This window comes from Armigeres subalbatus, chromosome 2 (assembly GCF_024139115.2).
Source record: "Armigeres subalbatus isolate Guangzhou_Male chromosome 2, GZ_Asu_2, whole genome shotgun sequence".
NCBI classification, from domain to species: domain Eukaryota; kingdom Metazoa; phylum Arthropoda; class Insecta; order Diptera; family Culicidae; genus Armigeres; species Armigeres subalbatus.
The window spans coordinates 394,405,281-394,424,921 of NC_085140.1; the positions used below are offsets into that span (position 1 = coordinate 394,405,281).

Consider the following 19,641-nt stretch of genomic DNA (forward strand, 5'->3'; position numbering starts at 1 on the left):
AAAATCGTCTAAATTATCGATTTGAAAATTGCGATTTTTCCATGTCGGAAATGTAAACAAGATGCTCCAACTAGGTGCATGCAGCGTGTTCGCTCGTACCAATATGTTCAGACCTCACTGTAGATTTGATTGTCTTTGTATGAAAAAAATTGTATTAATTATCCGTACTGTACTGACGTCTGGACGAAACCAAAAGTGTAAGTGCTTGTCCGTTGTTATATTTGTAATTATTTATTGTTAATAAATGTTTACAGTTTCGATTGTCTGGCGGAACGCAACACTGGAAAACACGTTTCTGTCCAACGTCCGAAAACGAACGCGGCGGGATGAATTCCCGTCGTAACACAGCGCTCCTAGCGGACAGCAGCAGAACATGACTGCATTTTCAAGTTCAAACCATGATAAATTTTTAACTTGTATAAATATTACTATTTTAACTATTTGAAACTGTTTCTCAATTGTACGATGATGTTAATCAATTACAGATAAAAATACCTTTCTTTTGATATATTGATCTCACTTCTGTGTCATGAAATGAGTCCTTTACGAGCTTTAGGGGCCCTCCTTAGCCGTGCGGTAAGACGCGCGGCTACAAAGAAAGACCATGCTGAGGGTGGCTGGGTTCGATTCCCGGTGCCGGTCTAGGAAATTTTTGGATTGGAAATTGTCTCGACTTCCCTGGGCCAAGCATTGAAAGCGTGAGTGAAGTGGACGAGCATTGATCTAATTCAATCATAGCATCCTATGCCACTGATTGAACAGCCTTGCTCAGATGGATACCAAACAACGATTATAAGCGATCGTTGCTGCGTAAACAACGAGCAACAGAGTTGGCCAAGCCAAACTTGGTATGGTATCCAGGGAAGCTACGACTCTAGCATTTGTGTTACGCTTGCTCTACTTGAATAAAACCAAAACTCATCAGGTGTTCTGCTTTATTCACTCTGTTTTCAAGTTGCTGGGATGGAGGAGAGAAAGTATCAAAGCCTCCCATGCTGTGTATCAGAGTTCCATTCTTATAGCAGACTTAATTTTTCCAATGTCTGAGTTTTTCTAACAGCGTGTGGTAACAACACTCATTGTTAGGTTACCAAGTGATTTGCCTCGCTCAGTTGTCTCCCATTGGTGAGCGATGAAGATCTTTAAACTTTGAATCAACGAACGCCAAATTTCAACGATCTAGAGAGCATCAGCGATTAGGCCGCAGTAGAGCATCAAGTTGGCATGAATTTAGCCGATTTTTACTCATGACCTGATTTTTTTCAATGCCGTGCCCTGGGCATAAAAGTATCATCGTGTTAGCCTCTTGATATACGAATGTACAAATGGTAACCTGGCTTAGAAACCTCGCAGTTAATAACTGTGAAAGTGCTCATTGAACACTAAGCTGCGAGGCGGCTCTGTCCCAGTGTGGGGATGTAATGCCAATAAGAAGAAGAAGAAGAACGAGCTTTTTGAAATGTGATACACTGGTGGGGGAATGTAGCGCAAATTCAGGACGTTTTTAAATCACTCCAATTTACTACTTAAACAATATGTACGAAAGTTTATATGAACTTCAGCACTTCCAGTATACCTAAATATACCATTCATATTGTTTTAGATTCATTTCCTGCCAATGAAATGACAATTTCGACTGATTTTAAATTGGTTCAAACCATGATTGGATACCCTACCAGTTCAAAGATTTGCAGCCAGCACTTCGTTACCGGCTATCCAGCACATCCAAACAATGTAGACAATGTAAATTCCCGGATCGGATCCCGATCTCGATCTTGATGAACGATCGAATAGTAAAATCCGGTGAAACTAGTGGAGCAGAACTCTCACAGAGTTACTCTGAAGAATCTGTCGGAGCCGATGAAAAGGAAATGTCTTTTCCAACAGTAGAGACTGGAATTGCCGCTGGTGTCACTCTGGAGGAATTCATTGGAGGCCACAGTTTTGAAAACTCCTCCGTGACTGATTCGGACAAACTTCAGGAGCTCGTCCGTTTGACTGATTGTTGAACCAATTTTTCCATTCTTCTTTCCATCTATTCTTGATTATTTGATAATGAATCGCCTGCTTTGAGCGTGCTTACAGCGGCACACTAGGATTTAACTTTTGGAAATCAGTATGGCGAAAGGCATCTAATGTTTAATTTCTCGAAAATAAGCAACCTAATCGAAAAAATATTTGGTAGGTGTAGTAGCGGACACCGTCCTACATATCTGGTACCAAATAGATTTTCGTGAAAAGTTCCTACTCTAAATTAATGATTTTGTGTGTGTTACTTCTACGTGAAGTTAAACGATTTACAATGATATGGAAATGCTAATATCATCTTCCAAACTCAGACGTACATGTTTATGATAGAATTAGAGGCGAAAGTATAGAATTGATAGTTCCGTTAGGATACGGCAGGCATGAAAAATGTTTTTATAGAAGTCGATTTGAAAGCGAGCGGAGGGCAATATTTGTGATGGCACATATCACACGACCTTCCTTCTGCCAAGCTCCCGTATGAAGGGGGAGGGAAGAATATCAGTGTGGAAGCTGATATATCTCCAGGGGAGGGGAGACATATTTTAAAAAAATATTTATATCGGCCTAATAATATTTTGTCCGATTAAATGCGCGACTGAATCAGAAAGATTTAACTTTGATTCAGGAAGTGTGAATGCACTTAAGATATTTTTATAATACGTGGGTGCAAACATGCGGTACTTATTGTACACGACAAAAGCTTCGGAACGCATACGTTCTTGAAACGGGCTATATGAGTTACAATAGAGATATCACCTTCTTGCTCCCTGATTCAAAAGTCTTGCAATGATATTAATAAAATGGTTGCACGAATATTTTATCCATGGTGACATTCAGTGTTGGTAGAATCATACTCAAATCTGAAGCTAACTCGCCTGCGATTCTGTAGGGGAGCGCTTGAGTTTCTCGGCCAGAATCGCATCGCTTCGCTTACTCCCCGAAAAATTATTTCGTAAAAAGCGTCAAAACGCAATCGAGGCGTATGTTTTGTTTATATATGCAATTATTAGCCATTGTTTTAGACGAAAAACAGTTAATTCAATGCATTCAACAATGAAGAACACGTAAATATCATGCAATGATGCAAATTGCGATTCGAATCATAAGCAAATTTCAGGGCCATTATTCTGATGGAATTTGACTCACGCATGGTTTGAATCGCCGATGCGATTTGAGATTTTGAGATTTTATCAACACTCTGGTGACACTGTCAGACAGTGGGAGTTAGATTGTATTGTATTGTAATAATAACACACACCCTCTTTTCCTGTCCGCAACGTTTAACGTCCGCAACTCGCGCGCATCACAACCAAATTAATTTGGTTTTGGTACATGATTAACATTTTATGATTTCTAGTGATGCACGAAAAACAAGATATGTCAATGATTGGAATATTTCTGAACAACAAATGTTGCAAACGGAAAAGAGGATGCTCCCCTAGAACTTCTTCTATTGACATATTTCATCAAATGCTTCAAAACCCAAATGTAGGCAATTCGGATCCAAGAAAGGCATTATTACCACTGAGGAATAAATTTGGGTTTTCATAGTAAATTTTTAAAACAATTGTCGAATCCAACAATTTTCATATCTTAAGATACGCTAGCTTTGTTCGAAACCAGTGACATAAGTAATCAAATAAATTTTCTAAAAATATTCATGTCTCATGCTTCATGATGGCACTACAATTCTTAATGAACAAAACTGCCTTACGTAGTTTATGTTGGGCGGTTGTGTCTTGTACATAACCCTTCTGATTTTTTTTTAATTGCATCGAACAGCCAGAGTAACAGAAAACTTCAAAGAATTGTGATGGGGTTGTAGCTTCGGAAGGACATACACTAAATTATAAATTACCTGGACAAATACCCTGGAGTAAAATCCAGGTCCACGTATATCCCTTTTATCGGTGAGCTCAGTACTGAACCGCAAGATGTTGTCCGTTTCCCTGCTCCTCTGAACTAGTTAAGCCTTCGTCAGTGATCTAAAAGAATGTAATACAAATTAGGATGTGTATTACTGCTGCCAAGCTTCGGCAGACATATACGTAGTTCAATATTCACTAACCTGGACGACTATTTGTTGACACACCCCCTCTTTGTAATAGGTGACATGCACAAGGTAACTTCTCATTCAGACCAAGGTAGACCTCGTTATCTTAGAAACACGTAACTACTTCTGCCGGCTTCTGCCTACATTTGAAACAACTTGAATTCCGATGAATGTTCCTCAGATTACTATTTTTCATCTTTTCAACTTAGTATTCTATTAGCGTTCCCTTAGTTATTAATTGAAAGCTTTTTTGTGCCCTCCATCTTGTGTGGCAAGTACAATGGATACACTATGCTCAGGGTGTCCAGAAAGCTTCCAACCCGAAAACATTATCGACCGGACCGAGATTCGAACTCTCCATCTCCGGTTTTGCAATCCTACGTCTTTGCATTTGAAGGCTACTAGAGACCTACTTAATCTTCACCCTTCTCGTCGTATTTATCCTTAACCATCAGCAAATAGATGGATATACTGGAAATTAACTGGCAACTGATCGATAGATCGTTCGAGTAGAGAATAGGATGATGCTCGCCGACAATATTTACAAACGCACAAATATCTATTTTCCTCGCGAAATTCAAACAAAATTTATATCCGTATATTGGCACGGCAAATGCTGGGTAAAGCGTACCATTGGTACTTCGCGTACCTGAAGGAATAAAATAGACCCCATCTCGCGGTCCTTAGCCTCTTACCCAGCAACTCCTATCCCTACCTCCCCACGGTGCTGGCCGGGATACGAGCAACCTTAGGGAAGATCGGGTAACCAACCCCGGTGGGAACTATGGTCGTATGCTGACAGGGAAGGGGGGGTTTGCTCCTCTCCGGAGGTGCAAATCTTATTGAGCGTCTGTTCTCCATGTCAGGATCGGCTCACAACAGCGTCTGTTCTCCATGTTAGGGGCGGCTGATCATCGTCCGAGTGCCAGCGAGGGACTCTAAGTGAAACTGTGCACCATGGTCCACCGGAAATAAGGAGGAATGGTCCTCCGGAAATTTAGTGGGTTTGGTGTCAGGCCCTGCAAGCCAGCCTTTAAAAATCATAAGCAACGAACAATCAACAAGAGAGTACGGACCGGAACCATCGGCGAAGACCACTGCGACGAAAAGGGACTAGCGATTGGAAACTCGGTTCGTGGAACTGCAAATCTCTCAACTTCATCGGGAGCACACGCATACTCGCCGATGTGCTCAAGGACCGTGGATTCGGCATCGTAGCGCTGCAGGAGGTTTGTTGGAAGGGATCAATGGTGCGAACGTTTAGAGGTAATCATACCATCTACCAGAGCTGCGGCAACACACACACGAGCTGGGAACAGCTTTCATAGTGATGGGCGATATGCAAAGGCGCGTGATCGGGTGGTGGCCGATCAATGAAAGAATGTGCAGGTTGAGGATCAAAGGCCGGTTCTTCATCTTCAGCATAATCAACGTCCGTAGCCCACACTCCGGAAGCACTGATGATGATAAGGACGCATTCTACGCGCAGCTGGAACGTGAGTACGACAGCTGCCCAAGCCACGACGTCAAAATCATCATAGGAGATTTGAACGCTCAGGTTGGCCAAGAGGAGGAGTTTAGACCGACTATTGGAAAGTTCAGCGCTCACCGGCTGACGAACGAAAACGGCCTACGAATAATTGATTTCGCCGCCTCCAAGAATATGGCCATTCGCAGCACCTACTTCCAACACAGCCTCCCGTATCGGTACACCTGGAGATCACCACTGCAGACAGAATCACAAATCGACCACGTTCTGATTGATGGACGGCACTTCTCCGACATTATCGACGTCAGGACATATCGTGGCGCTAACATCGACTCTGACCACTATCTGGTGATGGTTAAACTGCGTCCAAAACTATCCGTCATCAACAATGTTCGGTACCGACGACCGCCGCGGTACGACCTAGAGCGACTGAAGCAACCTGATGTCGCCACTGCATACGCGCAGCATCTCGAGGCAACGTTGCCGGAAGAGGGTGAGCTCGATGGGGCCCCTCTTGAGGAATGCTGGAATACAGTCAAAGCAGCCATTAACGACGCAGCGGAGAACAACGTCGGGTATATGGGTCGAAGTCGACGGAACGATTGGTTCGATGAAGAGTGCAGACAGATTCTGGAGGAGAAGGAGGCAGCGCGGGCGGTCGCGCTGCAGCAAGGTACCCGGCAGAACGTGGAACGTTATAGACGGAAGCGGAGACAGCAGACCCGCCTTTTTCAGGAGAAGAAACGCCGCCTGGAAGAAGCGAAGTGCGAGGAGATGGAACAGCTGTGCCGTTCACAAGAAACACGCAAGTTCTACCAGAAGCTCAACGCATCCCGCAAAGGCTTCGTGCCGCGAGCCGAAATGTGCCGGGATAAGGATGGGAGCATCTTGACGGACGAACGTGTGGTGATCGAAAGGTGGAAGCAGCACTACGAGGAACATCTGAATGGCGCTGAGAGTACAGGCAGTGAAAGTCAAGGCAGCGGAGGAGATGACTACGTCAGTTCAGCGGACGATGGAAGCCAACCAGCCCCCACCTTGAGGGAAGTTAAGGATGCCATTCAACAGCTAAAGACCAACAAAGCCGCTGGTAAGGATGGTATCGGAGCTGAGCTCATCAAGATGGGCCCGGAAAAGCTGGCCACTTGCCTGCACAAACTGATAGTCAGAATCTGGGAAACCGAACAGCTACCGGAGAAGTGGAAGGAAGGGGTTATATGCCCCATCTACAAGAAAGGCGACAAACTGGAGTGTGAGAACTTTCGAGCGATCACCATCCTTAATGCCGCCTACAAAGTGATATCCCAGATCATCTTCCGTCGTCTGTCACCATTAGTGAACGAGTTCGTGGGAAGTTATCAAGCCGGCTTCGTTGACGGCCGCTCGACAACGGACCAGATCTTTACTGTACGGCAAATCCTTCAAAAATGCCGTGAATACCAGGTCCCAATGCACCATCTGTTCGTTGATTTCAAGGCGGCATACGACAGTATAGACCGCGTAGAGCTATGGAAAATTATGGACGAGAACAGCTTTCCTGGGAAGCTTACCAGACTGATCAAAGCAACGGTGGATGGTGTGCAAAACTGTGTGAAGATTTCGGGCGAACACTCCTGTTCGTTCGAATCGCGCCGGGGACTAAGACAAGGTGATGGACTTTCGTGCCTGTTGTTCAACATTGCGCTAGAAGGTGTCATGCGGAGAGCCGGGTGTAACAGCCGGAGTACGATTTTCAACAGATCCAGTCAATTTATTTGCTTCGCGGATGACATGGACATTGTCGGCCGAACATTTGCAAAGGTGGCAGAATTGAAGCAACAAAAGTTGGACTGGTGGTGAATGCGTCAAAGACAAAGTACATGCTTGTGGGCGGAACCGAGCGCGACAGGGCCCAGGGCCCTGGGAAGCAGTGTTACGATAGACGGGGATACCTTCGAGGTGGTCGAGGAATTCGTCTACCTCGGATCCTTGCTAACGGCTGACAACAACGTTAGTCGTGAAATACGAAGGCGCATCATCTGTGGAAGTCGGGCCTACTACGGGCTCCAGAAGAAACTGCGGTCGAAAAAGATTCGCCACCGCACCAAATGTGTCATGTACAAGACGTTAATAAGACCGGTTGTCCTCTACAGACATGAAACATGGACAATGCTCGAGGAGGACTTGCAAGCACTCGGAGTATTCGAGAGACGGGTGCTTAGGACCATCTTTGGCGGTGTGCAAGAAGACGGTGTGTGGCGGCGAAGAATGAACCATGAGCTCGCCCAACTCTACGGCGAACCCAGTATCCAGAAGGTAGCTAAAGCCGGAAGGGTACGATGGGCAGGACATGTTGCAAGAATGCCGGACAGCAACCCTGCAAAGATGGTGTTCGCTTCTGATCCGGCAGGTACGAGACGGCGTGGAGCGCAGCGAGCGAGATGGGCAGACCAGGTGCAGAACGACTTGGCGAGCGTGAGGCGTATCCGAGGATGGAGAGATGCGGCCTCGAACCGTGCATTGTGGCGTCAAATTGTTGATTCAATGTTATCTGTTTAGATGTTAACTAAATAAATGAATGAATTATATCCGTATAAAATGTATGTGTGGTCTGGAATAATCAATTATTTTAATTTATACATGCATCCTTCTGCTTGAAGGAATCCATAACTATTTTATTTTCTATTACAATATGATTGTAATTTTTGCTGCTTATAAGTCAGACCAGAACTGTAACCTTAGGCGAAAAGAATCCATTAGTTGCAATTAGTGAAGTCGTCCATCGCTCATACAGTGAAAATCCTACGAATTCTTATTATCTTCATAAGTAACTGTTTTATTTTTCTTTTGAATCCTACAAATTAGAAAAGAAAAGAAAACAATTGAATTCTGACTAGAAAAGAAAACAAAGCAATAAACTGCTTCCAGTTCCTTTGTCTATTCGCTCTCTCCACCCAAACAAGCAAATTCACTCGAAAAGCTCAACTTCCGGTTGTACTGCAAGCCACGCTCCGGGAACGTGTCTGAAATAAATCTAAATCTATTTCCCCGAAAACTTCCCCCCACTCTGCTTCCCGTCAACTTCCCCTCCCGCATCGGTCGGTGGTTCCGGAAGGCTCCGATGACGGCGACGCGGCCCTGGCGATAACACAAATTTAATATAATTTCGGTACAAATTTTCAAGTTTATTTCTGTGCAACATGCCATTTGCCGCCGGTTGTTCCAAAAATCGTTCCTGGAGTTCCACGTCCTGGTTCGGAGTTTTCGATTGAAAGAAAACGCTATCGTTGTCGTCGTTGTCGTCACTGTCGAAGCTCCTATTATCTGTCAGAGTAACATGGGAAGGTTCCGTGGCGTGGCATGTGTTTGTATGAGTTGTACTGCCGCTTTTCCGATACTGGTGCTGTCTCATCCGCCGTCGAAGAACAGCAAATCGAGTCAACGGAAAATGGCTTTTGTTTCGTCGGAGATGCGCTTCGAATCAAATCGATTGGGCTGCTACTTCGCGATGACTGTGTGAAAATAAAGCCATAGTTCCAGTTAGTTAGCCACTCAAATAAATTGGTTTGAGTGCTCTTATTTCGTGATATTTTTCTTGAACATTGTGACATTAAGCAATAATGTTTGCAAAACGATTATACATTTAAAAATAATCATTTAAATAATTTATAAGTAATTTCATTAGTGAAGTGCTCACAAAAAATCATAGCTCTGTCTGTACGTACTTCCTCAATTTCCAACGAAAGATTTTCCAAGTCAAGTTTCATAGAGTTACTTTTCTGGTTCTTCACCTAATAACTCCTATATTAAATCCATAAAAACATAAAAATTAATGACCTTGAATATTTGACTGGTTTCTAATAAACTCATTTGTGCTGCATTCTTGTGTATCAAGATGAGTATTACACATTCATATTGTGAACATGAGATGGAAGTGAAACAGTAACCCTACTATGTAAAAGGTTAAGATGCAACACACACACTGTTTGTATGATCTAATTATTGAATAATTGGTTTCTGATGACAGCTATATGTTCTTGTTTAAAATGTTCACATGCTCTCTACAGATATTTGAATTCCATAAAAAAACAAACTTCGATATCATGAGATCTTTCTTATAATATAGTTTTATCCAAACGACCTCTTTGTTCCTAGAATAAAGATGTGAAAACACAGTCCATAACAAGAAAAAATGGAGCAGTGAAATTTCTTCTCAAACCAAGCATGAACAACTCTCGCTCAGCTTGATCACCCTTCCTTAAATGACTGCTATTGCCACACCATGAGTTATAGTGCTTTCATCAAATCCCATTGCTGAACTTGACGTACCCACCTACTCCATTCCAGAAATAGCTCCCACTCAAACAAAGAAATCAACTTTCCCAGCTGTCGATAGCAACAACTTTATCCACTTTTCGACAAGTTTGTTATTCATAAAGTTCCTTCAATGCTTCTCGTTTCACCCGTTCCACCCACCCACATACGGGATAAGCATAGCTGGCCATTCCACAGTTGGGGGGGACCTTGTGACCTGATGGGATTGAAATGAAATCCAGTTTCAATTTTAAGGCAAAAATCAATAGCCAGGCACTGGATTGTTCCGCACGCTTGCTCTGCACTTTGCACTGCGAACTTGGGAGCCTCTTTGAGAACAAGGTAATTCCATTATAGCAGCACTTCAATCCGAAAAGACGTCGATGATTCAACGAAAGGAAGCAACCTTGATTAGTTTCACGAAGCAGTGCCGGAACAGCACGGGCTGCACTTGCACCTAAGAAATCTGTGCTCTGATGTGTTTCGCATTTTAAGAAGCTTGAAAAACGAAGTTCAATAGCGAATTATGCAACGAATTAAAATTAAATTCAATTACTGAAATAACGAATAAGTGCTTGTAGTGAAACGCTGAACAATTTCTGATGCGAAGCGATCTACAATAAATTGGATCGAAAAACAAAGTTTTAAGGATTGACACATCTTTGCATTGAAGACGATTGGTAATTAGTGTAAATTATCATCTTCGCGTATTGGAGAAACCCGAAATCTAATGCTGTAAGATTATTAAGCTTGAAAGGAGGCTTCCGAGCCTCTTGAAAGGAGGCTTCCGAGCCTCTTGAAAGGAGGCTTCCGAGCCTCTTGAAAGGAGGCTTCCGAGCCTCTTGAAAGGAGGCTTCCGAGCCTCTTGAAAGGAGGCTTCCGAGCCTCTTGAAAGGAGGCTTGAGGCCTCTTGAAAGGAGGCTTCTGAGCCTCTTGAAAGGAGGCTTCGAGCCTCTTGAAAGGAGGCCTGAGCCTCTTGAAGGAGGCTTCTGAGCCTCTTGAAAGGAGGCTTCTGAGCCTCTTGAAAGGAGGCTTCCTGAGCCTCTTGAAAGGAGGCTCTGAGCCTCTTGAAAGGAGGCTTGGAGCCTCTTGAAAGGAGGCTTCTGAGCCTCTTGAAAGGAAGCTCTGAGCCTCTTGAAAGGAGGCTCTGAGCCTCTTGAAAGGAGGCCTGAGCCTCTTGAAAGGAGGCTCTGAGCCTCTTGAAAGGAGGCTTCTGAGCCTCTTGAAAGGAGGCTTCTGAGCCTCTTGAAAGGAGGCTTGAGCCTCTTGAAAGGAGGCTTCTGAGCCTCTTGAAAGGAGGCTTCTGAGCCTCTTGAAAGGAGGCTTCTGAGCCTCTTGAAAGGAGGCCTGAGCCTCTTGAAAGGAGGCTTCTGAGCCTCTTGAAAGGAGGCTTCTGAGGCCTCTTGAAAGGAGGCTTCTGAGCCTCTTGAAAGGAGGCTTCTGAGCCTCTTGAAAGGAGGCTTCTGAGCCTCTTGAAAGGAGGCCTGAGCCTCTTGAAAGGAGGCTTCTGAGCCTCTTGAAAGGAGGCTTCTGAGCCTCTTGAAAGGAGGCCTGAGCCTCTTGAAAGGAGGCTTCTGAGCCTCTTGAAAGGAGGCTTCTGAGCCTCTTGAAAGGAGGCTTCTGAGCCTCTTGAAGGAGGCCTGAGCCTCTTGAAAGGAGGCCTGAGCCTCTTGAAAGGAGGCCTGAGCCTCTTGAAAGGAGGCCTGAGCCTCTTGAAAGGAGGCTTCTGAGCCTCTTGAAAGGAGGCTTGAGCCTCTTGAAAGGAGGCTTCCTGAGCCTCTTGAAAGGAGGCTTCTGAGCCTCTTGAAAGGAGGCTTCTGAGCCTCTTGAAAGGAGGCTTCTGAGCCTCTTGAAGGAGGCTTCTGAGCCTCTTGAAAGGAGGCTTCTGAGCCTCTTGAAAGGAGGCTTCCTGAGCCTCTTGAAAGGAGGCTTCTGAGCCTCTTGAAAGGAGGCTTCTGAGCCTCTTGAAAGGAGGCTTCTGAGCCTCTTGAAAGGAGGCTTCTGAGCCTCTTGAAAGGAGGCTGAGCCTCTTGAAAGGAGGCTCTTGAGCTCTTGAAAGGAGGCCTGAGCCTCTTGAAAGGAGGCTTCTGAGCCTCTTGAAAGGAGGCTTGAGCCTCTTGAAAGGAGGCCTGAGCCTCTTGAAAGGAGGCTCTGAGCCTCTTGAAAGGAGGCCTGAGCCTCTTGAAAGGAGGCTTCTGAGCCTCTTGAAAGGAGGCCTGAGCCTCTTGGAAGGAGGCCTGAGCCTCTTGAAAGGAGGCTTCTGAGCCTCTTGAAAGGAGGCTTCCTGAGCCTCTTGAAAGGAGGCTTCTGAGCCTCTTGAAAGGAGGCCTGAGCCTCTTGAAAGGAGGCCTGAGCCTCTTGAAAGGAGGCTTCTGAGCCTCTTGAAAGGAGGCTTCTGAGCCTCTTGAAAGGAGGCTTCCTGAGCCTCTTGAAAGGAGGCCTGAGCCTCTTGAAAGGAGGCTCTGAGCCTCTTGAAAGGAGGCCTGAGCCTCTTGAAAGGAGGCTTCTGAGCCTCTTGAAAGGAGGCCTGAGCCTCTTGAAAGGAGGCTTCCGAGCCTCTTGAAAGGAGGCTTCCGAGCCTCTTGAAAGGAGGCTTCCGAGCCTCTTGAAAGGAGGCTTCCGAGCCTCTTGAAAGAAGGCTTCCGAGCCTCTTGAAAGAAGGCTTCCGAGCCTCTTGAAAGAAGGCTTCCGAGTCTCTTGAAAGGAGGCTTCCGAGCATCTTGAAATTTCCACCGTTTGAGGCTTATCTGTATGCAGCGGGAGCAACTTTCCAGCAATTAGTTTTAAAAACCTGGGTGCCTATCCTAGGCTGAACTGATCGTTGGAAAAATCGAGTTAGGGGTTTCAATGCGTACTAAATCTTCATGAACTGTTAAGAATGGTAGTGAGAGGAACAAACGGAAATTCTTGTTACTGAACAAATTGTTTAGCAAGAAATGGTTTTGTAGATAGAACTTAATCCCGGGTTTGTAGCTTTACTGGTGACATTCTAGAAGCAAGACAAAGATGTGGCTAGGGCTCCGATGCATGGCCAAATCAAAGCATTAATGTTCTGTTTTCTCAAGAAAGGATTGATTTCCTTTTGACAAGGGGCGCGCCTTGAATGGGATTGCTCTCTGTGAAGGGTCTAAATAGCGGAACCTTGTAATTATGCTCTTGAAAAAAAACAAAACAAGAACTGAATCGAAACCGATACTGCATTGCTTCTCAATAGTAATGGAGAAATTCGGCAATAGATCTAATAACTGGTTGCAGTGGCACATCAGAACTGGAAAAGAAAATAAAGTAATAGAATAAAAAAAATCAAAACTTTATCAATAAGTTTTTATGGGAAATGTAATACATCCGCCATTACGCATTTTTTTCCGAAGTACCCCCTGGGGTCAGCGAAGGTACCCCCAGGGGTACATGTACCCATGGTTGAGAACCGCTGATGTTGTAGCAGGCATAAAACAGACTAATATAATAACAGTGAAGATTCGAAGAGAATAATAAGTTGAAAAGCAGGTCAAGTTCCAGTTTAAATGTTGCAGAGAAAGAATAAGAAGAAAAACGAACTTTTCGCCAAAACTTAACGAGTCATATGAGTTAACTAGAAATTGGTCAGCTAACGATCGATAACACGTTATTACTGTGTGCCGTAATATGTAATAAGTTGAGTTGTTGCATTTTTCTCAAACTTGCATTTTTCCCACAGTGCTGATTCAGACGTGAATATTTTGCGCAATAGTGCAACGGCCTGAGAAGAGACGACGAAAAGTGAACTAACCATCAAAAGCGAAATCAAGCTCAATGGCAAACCAACTTTTCCTCTACCACATCACAGTTGCTACAACCCTTTTGCGTTCGTTGTTTCTGTGGATTGCATCTGAAAAAAAAAACGGAGAACGGCACTATCGACACCCGGGCCAGCCAGCCAGCCATGCCATTATAAGTTTCAGTTGGGCAAAACTTCCGTTTTCAGAGTTCCGCCGTTGTAGGTAGTCATCGTCGTTGAATGCTGGTGCAAAAAGCAATCGGAAAGTTTAAAGTTAATTTCAAATTAGTACTTATAAAAATAATTGATTGCTATTACGTATCGGAGCTCTACGATGAATAAGAAATGAACTTTTCTGTACTGTCTGAAAATGGGAAGTGCAGCAGTGGTTGAGAAGTGAGGGTGAATGCACAGCGCAGGGTTCGACGGTCGTCCGTCGTACGTGATTGAAGTCATCGAGTCGTGGCGGTTGCCGATGTGATAAAAATTTCATCCGAACGCAGCGAAAATTGACTTGATTGATATTCCTCACACGTCGATTACCGAAAGATCAATTGGTTGACTGACCTGGAGCGAGGTTCTCCTCACCGTTGTTGGCATCGTGCGCATTCCATCAGGGTTCTTGGCTTAACGATGTGCTGAATGGTTTTTATTATCATCGGGGATGATGGGACGACAAGCGTTCAGATTTTTTAGGAGGAATTTTTCATGCGCTTGCTGTGGGCGTTATCGATGCCAGGTCCAATCAATTTGTCCCACCACTCCACGTTTTGCTCGATTGAGCAAAGTAAGGAAGGATATAATGAATTGCAATAAGTTGATTTTTTCGTCGGTTCCATGACTTGTAATGAATCCAACAATTTCTGCAAGGTCTATTAATTAGAGGTTTTTAATGACTATCACCATGAATCGATAGTAAAATAATGCGTTAATTTTCAATATGGTAGTAGGTAGCTTACTGAGCTGACGGTGAATATAAATCCATGAATTGGAAAATTGAAAGGGCAAAGCTAAACCGAGACGGAAGGCGTTAGCTCGGAGAGACGATTTTCAGATCGATGAAGTTATAGCAAAAGTATGTTTCATTAATTCGTTTTCCTCATCATAATAAAATATTGCTCGATATTCACTCAGCACATTACACGAACAAATCATTGCAAATAATAGTGCTGCAGCATTTAAATTTAATAGCTGATAGATATCTCCGTACATCATGTTTTCATATCAGAACTGTGTCTACAGAAATTGCATTGGCCACATAGATATAACCCCATTCACTCTATCCGATGCCAACCCTCCTTCATTGCCTAGTTTATTCAAACTTAATGGGAAAATAATTGTATCAAATTCGTTCACATATGTGCACTTATATTTATGGTTTCAATTTATGAATGTCCTTCTTCTCTCCGGTTCTCGGAATGGAGCATTATACAACATTGATCGCTCACTCCCTTACTTGTGTGCCGACCACCTGTCCATCCTTCCCTCGCCAGCTCCGCCAGTTGGTCCCAGTGGAGCAACATTCTCCGTTTCGGATGCGACGGAGCCGGACGCAGTGACTTGATTATATTCTTGCGGTCAAACTATCCTGGCTGGCTGCGACTGTGTTCACAGCCTCTGCTCACAAACAATGGAAACGGCGATGGCGCTGACTTCGGTCCGCGATGATTCAGAAATGCTTCATTAGAAAACCAGAGAACCGGGTATGGGCCAAATGGATGAAGTGCCAGACAACTATTTCGCAGAAGCAATTGTTCGAATAAATATGTATGAGCAGTGGCGGCAGGGAATGTGGTTTCAGCTGGAAGGGTTTCCTCTTTTGCGTGAGGTTTCTATCGTCTATGATGGGAATCATATGGCAGTGTAGTCGAATTTCCATTTTTTTATGTAAAGGATGAAGCATTATTAAATTGTTATTGAATATATCGATTCATACAAGCATGCATAATAAATAACTTTTCAAAGGTTTGGCAGCACTGTTTTACTACCAAAGCACGAAACCATCAAAGGCGACACATTCTCCATTATGGACATTGAACTGCAGCACCATTCACGCTCATACGTAACCAGTGGAGGATATGGACAGACAGACGGACACTCATTTATCCTTCTCCACCGTCTACGTCCACGAAGTCCGGCCTCTGTAATTATTGTAGCGTCGTGTGAATAATTTAAGTGATTTTAATATACTAATTTGATTCAGTGTAATTAAAGTTTGCCCTACATTTGTCTCCATCTCTTTGCAGGCGAGCGATTCTGGGTAATCCGGACGTTCTCGGTTCGACCGGCTGGTACCAGATGCTGCACAACGACTTCTGGGGCACACCGCTGACCGATTCGGGCTCGCACGGCTCCTACCGGCCGCTGTGTGTGGCCAGCTTCAAAATCAACTACCTGCTCGATGGCTTCAAACCGCTGGGGTATCATCTGGTCAACGTGCTGCTGCACTGCTTGGCCACGGCGCTGGTCGTTCGGCTGGCGCGACATATTATCCCCTCGCGGTATGGGGTGGCCATCGCCGGGCTGCTGTTTGCGGCACATCCGATCCACACGGAAGCCGTGGCCGGAGTGGTCGGCCGAGCGGATCTGACCGCGTGTGTCTTCTACCTGCTGGCACTGCTCGCCTACATTCGGCACATCCAGTGGCGGCAGAGCAGCGACCTGCGCCACTGGCTGGCGCTGGGGCTCACAATTCTACTGGCGGCGGCCGCCGTCCTGTGCAAAGAAACTGCCGTGACAGCTTTAGTGGTTTGTGCAATTTATGACATCATAAAAGGATACGCCGGTTCCAGAGATAAGGTACGTCTATGCTATTGTGTATTATTGTGTGTGGGGGGGGGTAGAGATGGAAATAAGCATTTCGTAGGTGTTCTGGTGGTTACTCGAAACACTGGAACGATGCAAAACAGTGATCAAGAAGGGGACAGACACCGACCGACTTGCCACAGTAGTGCAACAACACCTAGCAAAACACATTTAATATTAAACATAATATATTTATATTTCCCACTTTGCTTCAGAGTTGGTCGCTTGGCACTGACATCGTGAAACGCGACGACGACGATGCTCTGCTGGGGTTTGAAGCACCTTCAGGGCAACCAGGAGAGATACAATCGCTTTTCATTTAGTGGATTTGTTCTTACTTCGCAAGCGATATTTTGGGAATCAAGGGATAACTAGTCAAGATGAATAAATTGTCTTATAATGAAGAATAAATTGGTTCGGAACAGAAGTTCGATTGTTAAGGTTTGTTTGAAAATTGAACAATTTGCATAACCTGATTACTTTTATACAACATGAAAGCCAATTGACAGCAACAGATATGTGCAGTAAAGAGGACATTCGGGTCAGGTCTTCAACGGAGCAGAACATGTTTAGCTTGGCAGCAAAATACAATTTTCAATAAAAATAAGAAATTTTCCATAAAAAAGTGGAAGATTTTATTCTAGACATAACCGTTAGTTGGACGCAGGATTAAGGATATTTTATCTCTGAAACTGATTATGGATTTTGTTTCTGTCAGATTTTGCGTCGTACGTCGTTCCACCACAGTGATCCAGAATCTTCGCATTTTCTCACCTTTTTTCTACCATGTAAAATAATGAGCGCAATGGATCGTGTTCCTGTTTTCCCGAATACTTAAAACAGACAAGTCCGATATAGTGCTGGTGATCATCGCCGTTTTACTAGAAAGCTTCGAATGAATCACTTCATATAATCTCCTTCTATTCTGGAGTATGCGTGATTTTGTTTTTCAATTTGATAAATATATTGAACTATTTCTTTAAAAACTACAGTTGCCTATTTTTGAAATGTTTTCCAAGAAATCAAAGAAACTTATTTTTGAACAGAATGTGTATTAATTCTTTCGTATTAAGCGGGCTTGGTAGTCATATGGCTACTGCTTCTGCCTCATACGCAGGAGGTCGTGGGTTAAATCCCAGGTCCGTTCCATTCTCCTACTTTGTATCTTTCTCTTTATTTCTCATGTTCTAACAATCGCTAGAACTGGAAATGGACTTCCATACCGTTTCCATTACTATTCCTATACCTTCAACTTGAGTATTCTAACAGTAATCTGCTAGAATCGGAAATGAACTTATATAGCTCGTTTCCTACATCCAATTAGAAATTCCATCAGTTACCTTCTCCTATCTATCACATTGGCAACTCGTTAACTCGACCTCTGCCTCTCCAACCTAACCCATAAATTCCAACAAATTCCGCATGAACTCGTGGCAAGTGCAGAGGTATATTCGGCTTGCAGTGGGCGAGTGATTGCATCATCATTTCCTCCCCCTTCCCTACATTGACTTGCATTCTGACGTGGCAGGCGCCAGTATGACCTAACAAATGAGATCACCAGTACTTGTACATTGAAGATGTGTGCTAGTCCCAAGCAAACATCTGTTGGTTCCCTGTGCAAGAACAGCTGATCTGGTCATAAAGGAGTAGCAACTACGAGCAGTCAATCAAGCTCAAGCTCAAGAATGTGTATTAATTCTTTCGTATTTATCGAAACAATCCAAAATTAAACTTGAAAAATAAAACTAACACGCATGTTTTTCTGTACCTACACAACACGCGCATACAATACATCGTGCTAGTTCCGTAAAAATTGGTAATACAGTATTGACCCGATTTTGTCTACCCCCGATTTTATCACGTTTTCGACCCGATTTTATCACGTCCCGATTTTATCACGTTTTCGACCCAATGTTTTCACCTCAAACATTTTTGAAATTCTTTTTATTTTCGTAAATAATACCACAAACAACATTGATTTTCATGAAATAACTTTCACCACCTGTAGTTTATTACGAACGACTTCTGTTCTGAGTACCTGGGAAATATTCTGTAAGCAATTTCGACAAGAAATAACGAAAACCATTCACGCATTTGGCCTTTCCAAGGCATAAAATGATTCATATTTGTGGAATGAATTAAAAAATTGGAAATATTTTTTGTTTTTCAATTTTGTCACCTACCTGTTTTATCACCCCAAAATTCACCAGGGGGATATTGCTGTAATTTAAATGTTGAGGGTATGTATTAAAATACGTTTTATAAATACCAAATTAGCTCATTTTATACCACAACTTGACTGTAACTTCACAGATCCGTATTTTTTGAAAGTATTCCTTGAAAGTATGCTTGTTTTTTAGTTTCTCGTGTTTGACTCGACAAATCGGATTGCAATCTAACATTCCAGTAAACAAAATAAAAATGCAACTTTTCATTCTGCTGTAACATAATGGATGCCCTAGTGATGTTGTGATTTTTCAACTTCGAATTAGGGGGAATGACGGCTTTGGCAGGGTTTGTTCTATTATTGTCAGGGGGTTTTACATGACATGGGTTTTACATGGTTGACAAACACCCCCTGACAATAATAGAACAAAACCTGCCAAAGCCGTCTTTTCCCCTATTTGATAAAAACAATTTTTATCTGCTTTCGCTGATTCTGGACAATGATTCAGAGTATGTAAAATTGTATTATCACTTTGAGCTAAGCTCGATTTGCTATGGTCGCAACTCTTATATTTATAAGGTACATCGGGGCAAGTTGAAATGCGGGGTAAGTTGGAACGGAAGCTGTAATTTAGATTGGAAATGACCGAATGTCCTGATTACTCTACAAATTACTCCTCTAAACGTACGTTCTGACTGCTTTTATCGGAAAATTGCAGGTACTAAAAGCAATCCCCTCCATTGTTTATTTTTCGCCCTGTGCAAAATCTAAACCAACTTTTTGACGTGCAAATGAAACAGGTATCAAAATGATGTTTGGAAAAGTTTTTTCATCTAATTTTCACGGGAGGTAATCATTCAATGATGAATAAGCATAGTTGTTATGAAAAACCGATGCAAGACCCGTTTTGGTTTTTGTATTTTTATCGTTTGAAATTGATTCGCATTTTCAACCCATCCACAATAGGCAGCCCCATATAAAGGAGTGGCCAAAACTACCAAAAAGATAGTTTTCGATTTGGGCGTTGTAATGGTTTATTCCGGTGGAGT

General features: G+C 43.5%; 1 protein-coding gene across 3 annotated transcripts in view; it reads left to right on the top strand.

Moving 5' to 3' along the window:
- Positions 1 to 19,641, top strand: part of LOC134213214 (protein O-mannosyl-transferase TMTC2-like) — a 759,458-nt gene that overhangs the window by 351,647 nt on the left and 388,170 nt on the right. For all 3 annotated transcript variants that reach the window (XM_062691957.1, XM_062691956.1, XM_062691958.1), the window contains exon 4: positions 15,867 to 16,419. In XM_062691957.1, the coding sequence (XP_062547941.1) occupies positions 15,867 to 16,419 (553 nt within the window). The remainder of the gene's footprint in view (positions 1 to 15,866; positions 16,420 to 19,641) is intronic.